Source organism: Micropterus salmoides, unplaced genomic scaffold, assembly GCF_014851395.1.
Source record: "Micropterus salmoides isolate LMB-PRFRI ecotype aquatic unplaced genomic scaffold, ASM1485139v1 Ms_hic_scaffold_4181, whole genome shotgun sequence".
Taxonomy (NCBI): Eukaryota; Metazoa; Chordata; class Actinopteri; order Centrarchiformes; family Centrarchidae; genus Micropterus; species Micropterus salmoides.
The window spans coordinates 1-13,000 of NW_024043575.1; the positions used below are offsets into that span (position 1 = coordinate 1).

General features: G+C 41.0%; 2 protein-coding genes across 2 annotated transcripts; one reads left to right on the forward strand and one right to left on the reverse strand.

The window, feature by feature from the left end:
* Positions 1 to 341: 341 nt before the first annotated feature.
* Positions 342 to 7,941, forward strand: LOC119887453 (dolichyl-diphosphooligosaccharide--protein glycosyltransferase subunit 2-like; the record flags this gene model as incomplete). Its single annotated transcript, XM_038698255.1, is given in 15 exon segments — positions 342 to 517; positions 636 to 676; positions 679 to 710; positions 825 to 959; positions 1,057 to 1,233; positions 1,325 to 1,443; positions 2,965 to 3,070; positions 3,308 to 3,399; positions 3,495 to 3,609; positions 3,780 to 3,974; positions 4,087 to 4,173; positions 4,258 to 4,353; positions 4,854 to 4,929; positions 6,061 to 6,190; positions 7,291 to 7,941. Coding segments are annotated over 15 exon segments (1,593 nt in total), but the record flags the coding sequence as incomplete, so codon positions are not given.
* Positions 7,942 to 9,060: 1,119 nt separating this feature from the next.
* LOC119887454 (glucagon family neuropeptides-like) lies at positions 9,061 to 11,326 on the reverse strand. The gene is made up of 5 exons (XM_038698256.1): positions 11,167 to 11,326; positions 10,361 to 10,465; positions 9,901 to 10,005; positions 9,655 to 9,780; positions 9,061 to 9,541 (listed from the first exon to the last, which is right to left on the reverse strand). The coding sequence occupies exons 1-5, from the start codon at positions 11,241 to 11,243 to the stop codon at positions 9,529 to 9,531; spliced, it is 426 nt and encodes a 141-aa protein (XP_038554184.1). The 5' UTR covers positions 11,244 to 11,326; the 3' UTR covers positions 9,061 to 9,528.
* Between the last annotated feature and the right edge of the window lie 1,674 nt (positions 11,327 to 13,000).

Here is a 13,000-nt window from a genome sequence, read left to right on the forward strand (position 1 = left end):
GTGTGCCAGTTCCTCAAATCCCAGCTTGATCCAACCAGCGTGACTCTCCTTCTTTGCTGCTGAGACCAGTCAAGCCATTTCAGGAGTGAAGTATGACAATATTGTTATTGCCTTGGCCTCCTTATCTGACCCACTGATGTTCTTTGTATTTAGAGTAGATAAATGTGTAGAACGCCACATAATTGCTTCATGGTTAAGATGTTATAACAATCATTCATATGATCGCTATGATAGTAGAATAAATATATAAGGAAACTAGTTTCACCTGAACAGTGACATGGCTAATGGACAATACTGCACTGTAATAAGAACCCCTATGTGCCAAACTGTTCACTTCGTAGATCCCTGTGTCCAATGAAACCCGTGACATCCTCCTGGCGGCCGTTAGCGAAGATTCGACCATGACTCAGATTCATCGGGCCGTGGGTGCACTCAGCTCTCTGGGGCTTCCTCTGGCTTCCCAGGAAGTTGTAGGGGCCTTGACAGCTCGCATCAACAAGGAGGACAATGTTATGGCGTAAGTGTTAGTTGGGGGGTAGTCTGGAGGTCGGCCATTCTCTGTGGATGGTCCTGCAGTGTCCATGAGCAAGATAATTTAAACAATTTAATGAACATCAAATGTATGTTCTCTACAGTATCACTTTGGCGCTGCAGACAGCAGCTCGCCTGTCCCAGCAGCAGAACTTGGAGGAATACTGGAAGAAATTGAGGTGAGCTCTTTAAGCTTCCACCAGGTGGTGCTGTGTCACCACCGAGACACATTGGAGTCTTACTGATGGAGTGATTTTATTTTTTTAACACGTGTTTTGCTTTTTTCCTCTCAGGATCTGACAGCTCGTTTGGATGATCTCGGTGGCATCTACCTCCAGTTTGAAGAGGGGCTTGAGGCAACTGCCATGTTTGTGACCGCTGCTTATTCCCTGTCAGATCACGTGGACATGGAGCCCCCCCTGAAGGAGGTATGACTTCTGTGTTTCGGGTTTTATTTCAGGTTTTGGCTTTTCTCTGTATGTGTTTTTCTCTCTGAAACTGATAGAAGAGGCGTTCTCCCCTCAGGACCAGGTCATCCAGCTGGTGAACTCTATCTTCAGCAAGAAATCCTGGGAATCTCTGGCTGAGGCCTTCAGTGTGGCATGTGCTGCCGCCGCTCTCTCCAACAACCGCTTCCATGTGCCTGTCATCGTCAGTGCTCAGGGCCCAGCCACAGTGTCCCACAGCCAGCCAACCCTGCAGGTAAAGATATCGCATCTCAACCTGACTGCAGTCCTCTGCGTGCTTTTTAATCACATTTTGTACTAACACTGTTTCTCTGTCTGTTTCACAGCTCCTTGTTACTGATGTCATGTCTCAACCTCTGGCCTCAGCCAACGTGCTGGTAGAATCTGCATACGCTGTGGCCTCCAAGAGCATCATACTCAGCCAAGCACCTTTCACACTTAATGAGTATGTAGCATTAGACAGATTAGTGTTAGCTTTACGTTATAATCAACCATGTTCCCCACTGCTTTAAAATGATCTCGAAAGCTGGAAGAAATATACTCTCATCATGACCTCATTGCTCAGCGCATACCGATCACGGATCAACTACGATCTGATAAATCATTAGCCTGAAAGGGGGGGGGTGACTTTTATCAGATGGATACTTGAAAAATCTAGCTGGCTCTTGCTAGTTCTCCAACGTCCCCTATCCCACTTTAAAATAATAGTCATGGTAGTGGTAATAATATTAAAAGGCAGCCTGCCACCACAGATCTGGAGTTCCCAACTCCAGAGGCAGTAACGCCTGCCGAAAGCGACAGGAGGAGAAAGGAGAGAGATGAGACAGCAAAAACTACAGGAGAGGGAAGAAGTTGTGTTAGTAACTTGCATTAATATGATAAGAATGCATATAGAGAGAGCGGTAGAGGAGGAGAGAGACGATCAGTGCATCATGGGAAGTCTCCTGGCACTCTAGGCCTATAGCAGCATAACTAAGGGATGGTTCAGGACTACCTGAGCCAGCCCTAACTATAAGCTTTATCAAAGAGGAAAGTCTTAAGCCTACTCTTAAATGTGGAGATGGTGTCTGCCTCCTGAACCCAAACTGGAACCTGGTTCCACAGGAGAGGAGCTTGATAGCTGAACGCTCTGGCTCCTAGTCTACTTTTGGAGACTCTAGGAACCACAAGTAACCCTGCATTCTGGGAGCGCAGTGCTCTGGTGGGGTAGTAAGGTACTATGAGCTCTTTAAGATAAGATGGTGCCTGACCATTAAGAGCTTTTTAGGTGAGCAGAAGGATGCCGCCTTCTGGATTTTACAGAGAGCCAATGCAGAGAAGCTAAAACAGTAGAAATATGATTTATTTTCCTGGTTCGTGCGACTTCAACCGCCTGATAATAAGGAATTGCACTAATCCAGCCTAGAAGTAACAAATGTGACTAGTCTTTCCGCTTCATTTTTGAGACAAGATATGCCTGATTTTCGCAATATTACATGGGTGAAAAAAGGCGTCCTTGAAGTATTGTGTTTAGTGTGGGAGACGTCCTGATCAAAGATGACCCTGAGATTCCTCACGGTGGTGCTCGAGGCCAGGGCGATGCCATCCAGAGTAACTAAATCTTTAGATAATGAATCTGTTCGGAACTAAGTACAATAAATTTAGTTTAGACTTTACCATCAGAAAATTGCATGTATAAAAAAAGCATATATAAGGTGTGACTACCTTTGATGTGCATGGAGGCTTCATCGATTTATCTTCTGCCAAAATGTTCCTAGTGTTTATAGGAATGCAGTTTGAATGATCATGCAAATAACATAGCAAATGTAATTGTTTATCTCTTTGAGTGTAGATTATGTTTAACTAAGTATTTTTCCGTTTTTTTACAAGATGTTCATACTTTACCTGTCACTCAGTTTCAAGGTGTTTTGTGAAACATTTTTTTCATCAGTATTGCACTGTATTATTCATTTTTCCTTCTTTTCAGTGGTGTCTTTGAACTGAACTTCATGTCCAGCCAGCCTGCCAGCGGATATTACCAGTTCACCATTGCAGTGAAAGGGGATAGCCGGCTGGTAGCCAATCACGTTGAGGTGAGGTGGCGGTCAGTGGTTCACTGGTTACGTGGTCATTTTCATGCATGTCGTCATGCTGTTCAAGTGTTTTTGCCTTTCATTGCCTTTGTGGAGAAATTGATGCAAATGAAAATGCGCTGTTGTTGAGTCAAAGGCACTCAATCTGTACTCGATAAGTGTTGTCTCTCTTTGTTTTGAATTTTGTACCGTCATGCTCTTATTTAATGTAACTTTGTGTTGTGACTCCACCCGTAGCTTAAAGTAAAGGTGTCCACCGAGGTGGCCGTCACAAACATGGACCTCTCTGTGGTGGATAAGGACCAGAGCATCGGCACAAAGACCACCAGGTAAGCGGACAAGTTTGATAAGTGAAGCCCTTTTCTCTGACCCTCAGTTGCATGAGAATAGAGTACTTAATGTTTTTTCTCTCTGAATGACTCAGGGTGGACTATCCTTCGAAAGCAAAGAGCTCCTTCATGGCAGACAGCCACCAAAACTTTGCTATGTCCTTCCAGCTGGTTGACGTCAACACTGGAGTGGAGCTTATCCCTCACCAGGTATATAATGAGAATAGGACATGAACAGCCGTCAGCAGAAAGAGCCATACTACCGTTCTATTACACATGTGGTTGGCCGAAACAATCATCCAACCACATGGAAACCACCAGGAAAAATTGACCTCTCAGTCTCGTTTAAGATTAAGACCAATTTATTTTCTCTGTCGCAGACTTTTGTCCGGCTGCACAATCAGAAAACTGGCCAAGAGGTTGTGTTTGTGGCAGAACCCGACAGCAAAAATCTGTACAAGTTTGAGCTGGACACAGCAGAGCGGAAATCAGAGTTTGACTCCATCTCTGGTACCTATTCCCTCTACCTCATCGTTGGGGATGCTACCTTGGAGAACCCCATCTTGTGGAATGTGGTGAGTGTCCGTTCAGCCCCGGTGTTGGTAATGAGGATTATTTACTGATGAAGTGCTCAGCCAATGAGAAGTTAATATTGAACTGTTGTACTTTTTTTTTTTTTTTTTAAAGGCTGATGTTGTTCTGAAGTTTGTGGATGAGGAGGCCCCAGCTACCATTCAGCCCAAGACTCTTTACGTACCCAAACCAGAGATCCAGGTAATCACATTTACTGCGTGGGAAATCAAGCAGCATGCAGTAGCTATCAATCCAGCAGTTTAAAGTCTCCTCTTTTCTCTTCAGCACTTATTCAGGGAACCAGAGAAGAAGCCTCCCACAGTGGTTTCCAACACCTTCACTGCACTCATCCTGTCTCCCTTCCTGCTTCTGCTCATCCTGGTAATATTGCCAACTTTGTGCAAAATGTTTCCTGCTCCACTCATGTTTTTATTTTTTGCCATTAGCTTAACTGTGGAACAACTAGTGTATGCAAATTAGGTAGAGACTATTAATCGTATTTAAAGGCATACCTAAAACTAAGATACTTGCATTTATTAATCAAACGCTTTTTTTTTAATGGAACGTTCAGCTTTGTTGCTGTTGTATGCACAGTGGTCCATCTTTTTTTATTTCCCAGAAAAGCTCTTCAGTAGGAAGCCTTCGTACACAGTGAATGAGGCTCCAATACTGCATGAATATAATGCTTGTTTTAATTTGAAATCACAAAAGCAATGGTGTCTCCCCCCCCCCTCCCCGGCATTTGCAGGGCTGAGTAATAGGTATTGTTGCAATGGATCAGTTCATTGTGTGTTAGGTGGTAAACAGTTTTTTAGCCCTTTTGTTTGCAGCTCTTGCAGGGGATGAATATCACATTGTCTTTTATTCCCCTTCTCGTCTAGTGGTTTAAGCTCGGAGCCAACATTTCCAACTTCAGCTTCTCTCCCAGCTGCATTCTGTTCCATGTAGGACACGCAGGTGAGTCCCAGTCTTTGAAATGAAATGTTTGTCACAGGTGTGATTGTTTTACAGCCTCTTCGTCTACTATTCATCTGCTATTGTTCAAGGTGATGAGTGAATTGCAGTAATGGACGTGTGTGACACATTATCATAATTAATTTCAGCGATGCATTATTCATGAAATTCCACACACAAATTCAGAATATAAAATATCCCCCTAACGCCACCCACAACTCTGCCAAGTTCAAAAGATCCGAGGTCTAATTTTAGCAAGCTTTTTAACCAAGTCTCTGGAAAATTGGCTTTTCCAGTCAGGTTTCTATATGCAAAAATTATCTGGATTGGATGGAAACACACAGTTGTTTACCCTCACCTTCCACCAAAGCACCTCTGATTTTAAATAGTTTGTGTCTTATGTGTGCATTAAAAGTCCAAAAGCCTCTGTGTTTAGATTAGCAAAGAACTTGCTGTCGTTGCACTTTTTATCGTTTGTTTCTGTAGCAGACAGAACGAACTGCAGTGGTTCCCACACTTTTCAAACATTCATGGTGTTTTTTTTTTTCATGTAATAAATTGAATCTGTATTAATTCCCTTGTAAATGATACTGTACTTAGCGCTTTTCCTAGCTCAAAGTAACATTCACCCCGTTCACACACAGGAACTAAACATTCACATCTTGCCCAAGGACTTTGATGTATTTGCTGTCTTCCCTGATAGTTGTTACTGCCAACTGTTGTGTACCTAGAAAACTCGAGTGCCAAAAAGCCTGTTACGTTACTGTGGCAGCCAGCAAGTTTGTCACCGTTTTTAGCTGTGGTATAACTGCATATTTTAAAGGGTTTTTAAATATAGTGCTTTCACAGTTTGTATATCGCATCTATCTTAAATGTGCATATGATTTAAAGTGTCAAAAAAGCAATGTGGAAGTGTATTAATGAAAATGTTTTTTAATATGGGTTGACACATTATTAAATGTACGATTTTTAAAATAAATAAATCTGGCTGCACCCATGGTCCGTCCTACAAGCACCCAACCCACTTGGGTAAACCACTGACATACAGCTATATTAAATTGTATCTTGATAGTGTATAAAAAATTTTTTTGTTTGGATCTAAATGTTAAACCCTACTCGGTTGTTTCATTTCAGCCATGCTGGGCCTCATGTATGTTTACTGGACCCATCTGGACATGTTCCAGACTCTGAAGTACCTGGCGATTATCGGTGGTGTAACTTTCCTCGCTGGGAACCGCATGCTGGCCCAGAAAGCAGTGAAGAGGTACGTCTCCTGATGGTGCCTGGCACATATGGTCCCTAGAGTCCTTAATCTTAGAGAGAAAGCTTTTGTCTTTCAGACAACGAGGACATGTGTGCTTTGAGGCCTCTTGGTAGTTCTTAGCCTTAAATCTGAGGAAAAGTGCCTATTCCAGGTCTGTAGCTCCTCAGTTGGTCTCCAGAGGCAGAATTCAGTTCATCAGCTCTCTGCCAGGAGGAGTGCTCGTGTCTACTTGGACCAGGAGAGAAGTGTGGCAGCAAGATCTGCAAGAGTGATGATCTAAGTGGGCAATTTCTTCACCATCAATATGTAGTGCCCTCAAAGGCCCAGAGCGAGCAGTTTGTAGCGCGTGTCACTGACGTCACTGTAATTGTTCACTTTCACTTCTTGCTCTTACAACAGCCAATTCAACCATTTTAAGCAATTTCAATTAATGATTTCACAAATGTAATTTTCCCAGTGCGGACATTTTCCTGTCTTTCCTGCCAGTTTCTGTCTTGCAGCTGGTGACTTGTATCTCTTTAACCACTCTATCCACACTTCGCTCTCTCTTACTCCTTTTTCAGGATTGCAGCAGAGCAAAGTAGTAGGTTGGCAAAGTACAGAAGTCTACGATAAAACCCCCATTTGTAACAAATGAGTCGGCCGTGCTTCCAGGCTGAAGTAAGGGCATCCTCATAGACCACATCCACAGTGCATTCCCATAATGGCTTGCAGTGTGCATGGCTGTGTGGTGCTCACTCATTCTAACTCCGAGTGTTCACCTGTACTTGCCGCCCCTCCCCCTGGTTTGCCTCTCATTCATCCCACCATGGTCATTACAACCATAGCCATACCAGCATTTTGATAATTCCTCCACTGTGGTGTAACACCCATGGTCCTGGTTGTGCCGTTACATTTGAGTGACATGTTTTGTGTTCGTGGGCCATGTGAGGCATCGTCCAGATCTTAGAAATTTGTCATGAGAATCTCTCCGCGTCCTTGCACATTAAAATGCATGATCGACCCTTAACGTGACTTGTCGAAGAGCCACAAAGGTTTTCATTCCTTTCGTGTTTTGTCAAACTAATGTTTGCTCTTTCCCCCCCCCCTCTCTTCCACAGAATTGAGAAAAAATAAGGGCAAGAAAATTAAAAGAAGACAACCGACAAAGCAGATTTTTTTAATTTTTTTTTTGTTTCCAACGAGTCATTCAGCGATGCCTAAAATCAGACTTTAAACATGGCGTGGCACTTCAACAATCCGTTCAATAGTTTAAACATGCAGTTTGTGTTTGGAATGGAAGACATCGAGATGTCACAGCGTCTCCGAGGACAAACGCTCACTGACAGAAACTCCTGCTGAGGGACTGTAAAGCTACTGATCATTGCACTTCACCTTCCTGTGAGATTTGTTTTCTTATTGTGCAACATGCCAGTGGTTTCAAAGTGAGTTTTTATTTGTGGTTTTCTTGATGGATTGTGGGTTCTTATGTGTGCGTTACTTTTTTTTTCATTTTTTTTTTTTTTTTGGTACATTCCTCTGTCACTCAATGTCCATTTCACTTCGTAACAGAAGCGACATATTTCAGCTGATAAAAAAACTAACTATGCCAATGTGTTTGCCTGTTAGCTGCATCAGAGGTGCGGTAATCTTCTATTTGATACAGAGTTGGCATCCCCCAGAAAACTTGTTAATAATGAAATATGGGCAATTTGAGCATTTGATGTTTTTGTAATGAAGAGGAGGAAATAAAGAATCTGAGGGGAATCTAATTTTCTTTGTCTTTATTAGTGAAAAACTGGAACCAGGCACATTGCTTTTCAAGATTGATCTTAAGTATTAAAGGCCCTGCACACCCACACTTATCCTGGCTGTTTAGACCTCTGCTTAGAAACTGAAGTTGTGTGGAGGAATGCAGAGAATTATGTGATGTCACTGAAACATAACTATGCCAAACAATGACCACTGTGGCCACCAGTGACAATTACAGGATAATGGCGTCAGAAAAATCATAAAGTCAGCAAACTGCAGATGTTAGCCACTGTAAACTACTGATCACGTGTATCCACCTTCAGCAGTGAGCCAGCATGCACAGTACCAAGACCCACGAGCTAGATGGAATGCAGTCATTTTATTTATTTATTTTTTAATGTTATCAATTATGTTTGTGCTTTTCCTGCTATACTAATCCAAAATGTCTTCAGTGAAAGAGGTCTGTAAGGGGTCCCAGCCAAACAGGTGCCACAAAACTAAGTGAGAGTGAGAGAAAAATTAAGCCTCACACTGTACGCCCAGCTTGAAGTGGAAAAACATATTTTATCAGTTTCTTACTGTGAGTGACAATGTGTTCAAACGTGCTCACATTCTTTTTCTACCGAAGTTGAGAGATTCCTGCATTTTTGTCTGTGATTTTTACTGGCTTGAAGTGGGCGGGCCTAAGCTGGAAAAAGTGATCGTCACACATTTCTGTGTACCAATCAGGATTCAGCCACAAAATCAGAATCTGATGGCTGTGGGTGGGTACTTTAAACATGGTCATACAAGTCCTGATGAAGCAGATTAGCTGAGTGTTAAACTCTTAATAAATAGCACATAAAGATAGTACTTGTTTAGATGAAATTAATGGTACAAAGAAATACTTTTGAAGCCAGGTTTAGTCTGACCTAAATTCGTGTACAAGTACTGATTATGTCAGAGTGTTACGCTATTACATACATAATTGGATAATTATTACTGATGCATAAATGTCTAAACAACTTTTTAATATATCTGTTTGAGGTGGAGCTAATTTTATATACTTTACAGTATTGGTCAGTTTAATAAAATACATAGTTATATAAACTGATCATGTGTTTTCAAGGCAGGGTGACTAATTAGGCAAAGTAGGCAACTTATTCTAATTTAGCTCTGTATGTTTCTGTATGAGCTGTCAAATACATGTAGTGCAATGTTTTTCTCTGAAAGGTGATGTATAAAGTAGCTTGGAATGGAAATTGAAAATCTATCACGGACTGCAGCACGACCACACTGATTTTGAGATGAGTATTAACTCGTTCAAAATTTAATTGATACCATTATTTCTTATTGGTATTAAACCACTTCAACAAAAAGTTACATCCTAGTATTAGTGTAAAAGAAACATTGCACAACTTAAAGTTTCTCAGTGCCCGTTTTTTCCAGAGTCATGAGCTGGGCTGTTGCTTTTCTTCACAGATTTAATGGGAATAAAAAAATGACAGTATAATTTTCATCTGTAAAGAACGAGTTGGAGGAAGTTTAAGAAAGCAAGCGGTGATGGTTATGAAAAGTGCAGTGGCCAGGAGCGCTGGCAGCCTTCAGTTTGTCTGATCCAACAAATCTCAACTCAGCAGTCTGTAAAGAGGAAAGACTCGGGTTAGTAAAAGACTAAAATGTCATCATGCTTGAAAAGTCAGATTAGTGTTTCTGAATATTTTCATTTGAGTGTTAGGCCTTATGGTATTTACCTTGGCCTCATGACATGCCCATGCACTTCTCTGTATCTCTGATTGCTCTGAATAGATGTAAGATCTTCTTTATAGGTCCCTTCATAGATATCTGATTGACGTTTCATATAGCTCTCACTTTCATCTCTGTGGGGGTTAAAAACATCAGCAATTCATGTTTCATTGTGTATTTCCGTTGGTAACAAGGTTCAAAAACCTGGCAACACACACCGATTGAAAAGACATCATTTCTCTTGTGCTACCTACCCCAGCCGTTTGCCCATGATTGTCTGAAGGAACTTCCTGGCAGAGATTTGGCCCAGGACTTTCCTGTAACTGTTGGTGAAGATGGCATCAGCATGGCGTCCTGAGCTAAAATCAGAGAGTGGACTTCAGTTATTACATAACAGTGTTCTTGAATAACTTTCAGAATAAAAGGAAATTCAACAACAACGTGTTTAGGATTAATCTGTTATCTGTCTGGCCATGTTGTAGCCTATTTTAACTTAAAGGGTGAGATCAACCTAAATTCCAAAAAAACACATTTCTTCACTAATGGTCTACCCATGCAGATAGTTTTGGTTGTATTTGTCCGGATTTAGCCCTCTAAAAATCTAATTCCGGTCCACACAGATTCGAGGTAAATGAGAATAAAGACGTTTTTTTGTTATATTTTTGGTAACCTGACCCTTTAAGATCAGCACTCATTCCACATTAACAAACTGACCGTGACTCTGCTCGCTCCCTGGGAGGACTCCTGTCTTCCTCCAGCTGCTCTGCTGGATCCTTTATAGAAGATGTCATCAGGATGGACGTATCCCTCTGGCCGAACCTGAGAAATATCCCCGTTAACCAAATGAATGTAGAACATTGTATCCAAATATCTCTACACACATTATACCATACTGCTATGTAAAAAAAAAAAAAAATGTTAAACATAGTTTTGATGGTGAGGATGGATTTTAGACAAAGAAGAAGATCCTCATTCTTACTGCAAAATGCTCTAGCTCTTGTAAAATTACATATACTGCTTCTTTTGCACAGGACACTGTGAAAAAGGTGCTGTGTAAATTTAGTGTGGTGACTAATCCAGACATCTTGACCCGTTTTAGCATAACAAGTGCAGAGGGCACAGCTATGACATGCAAAGTAACCAGTGACAGGTTTAAAACATCATACGCTACATGCATGGATATGAGCATTCTTTCAGCCCTGACACTGGGATCAAATCAGTTTCTATCAAGCGTCAAACCTTCCTTTGGCAAAGCTTTCGAACCATTAGAGCTGTTCCCTGAAGCTTCATTTAATGGTACAAGGAACATATGAAATATATTTTGTGGTGTAATTTGTCAGAATTGAATTTTAAAAATATTTTGTTTTGAGTAATAATCTTCAACCACTTTTCAGTATTTCTGCTTCCATCGATAGGCGTCTACAAAGTTGACGAGTCATAAGAAATTTGAATAACTTTAAAAAAACACTGAACAGTGAAACACTAAATATCAGAATCCCAGTAAATCTGTCAGGACTTACCTAATGGATGGGTAGAGCGGGGAGCCTGATAAAGACATGACCAGGCAACAAAACAGCAGCAGTGCAGCTTTCTCCATCCTCACAGCTAGTCGTGGAGAAGAATGGACAGCTAGAAAAAAAATGACAGGAGTAGAAATTACATTAGAAAAAACGCTGAAACCACAGTTCCCCTCAACCAGCCTCATCGCTCAGCAGAAGGCACGGAAGTTGCAGCAGGCAGAGATGTAGACTACGGTGGAAAACAGTAGCATTTCATTTGAAATGTTGAAAATTGCACAAACATTAAATGTATAATATGCACAGGACATTCACACGTGTGGTGGAAGAGGTACCTAGTGATTTTGTGTGAATTCTGAGAGTCCCTGCAGTTCCTCTTTATTTGGTGCCCTTCACTCTCATCTCTCATCCTCTCAAAGACTGAACAAAAGAAACACTGGAACAGTACTGTTTGTGATCCCTTCATCCATGGTCACTTTATACTGAACCTGTAGCTCCCAGTCACTCCCACATCACACATGCTGACTCTCTCTCTCTCTCTCTCTCTCTGTGTGTGTGTGTGTGTTGGCACATTACTGTTACTTACATGCTATAATGAAAGATCAAAAACAAATCGTTGCAAACACATAATTGAAAACACACAAAAACTGCATGATTTGATGAGATATTGTTTATAGTTTAATGAATAATTTAATGTTCCTTAAAATAAAGTGTGTTATGTAAAACCATTGCCTGTCAGCGTAAAACTAATACATACATATAGCCCTTTATTTGAAATGATTTTGTCCAATGGGACCCGGGGAAACAAACACAAAGTGTGTATGTTATTGGGTTAGTGATGAGTGAGTACACCATTAGGCAATCAGTGTCTATCTGTTCAAGCATCTAACTTAACTTCGAAATGGGCGTGGTATACACCGGAAGTGGGCGAATCCACTTAATTTAAACCTGATATAGGTTGATCAAAATATGCTGAATTTATTAGAGAGCTATTTACAGAACAGCCTCTGAATTGAGCTTCAGAGCACTGTTTTGATCACAATAGTGAGAGAACTAATAATAAAAAATAACTGTTCCTATTTGTATTGTTCATTAGAAAACACATATTACACATTTTACTCAGAAGATACTCGTAAAAAGTATGTTATCTCTAAGGGATACTGTTTCAGTCGAGTACTTGCGCAACACAAGAGCACATTGCTTCCTCATAAACTGTTAATACATTTGAATAAGAAGCTTTGCACACATGTATAAAACTTTACATTATGTTTAATTGGTTATTAATTATTACAGGGCTACATACGTCATTGTTTTAAAGGAGACCAATGTTACAATGTTGGATGTTCATGTTAAACATGACCAAAGCTTCAAAAATACATACAGGAGCCATACAGGAGTCACAGTCCTACAATATAGGACAGGAAAAACAGTTTAATAGGTCTCCTTTAAAGGTTTATGTAATGCACACCTTGTATTTAACAGCTGGCTCTACAGACTGGATGATCCCAAACATAAGGACTGTGCTTCTTCTGATGAACATACATTCTGTCCCTGGGATAATTTCTACGAGAAGTTGATCATATTAAGTTATTTTTTATTTTTATGCTACCCTCCCCATCCCATTGCACTCCCACCACTGCTTCCTTGGGTTCGAGTTTGGGACCGTAACGTGGGAAATAAGTGTGAACTGTATCTCTCAGCAATAAGTGCTCAGCTTTTAAGATAGATTCAAGATTTTGGCGATTTGTTAAAAGGACACATCGAAGCTGTCGCTGAAGCCCGGAACGAATTTATACGGACCGTGAAGTTGGACGTACCGAGGGACAGTTTTGTCTAA

Excerpts from the sequence above, each read along its gene's own strand:
- LOC119887454 (XM_038698256.1), bottom strand. The coding sequence starts at position 11,243 with ATGGAGAAAGCTGCACTGCTGCTGTTTTGTTGCCTGGTCATGTCTTTA. Across the intron at positions 10,466-11,166 it reads CCGCTCTACCCATCCATTAG|GTTCGGCCAGAGGGATACGT; the intron begins GTAAGTCCTGAC and ends GATATTTCTCAG. Across the intron at positions 10,006-10,360 it reads AGGGAGCGAGCAGAGTCACG|CTCAGGACGCCATGCTGATG; the intron begins GTCAGTTTGTTA and ends CTCTGATTTTAG.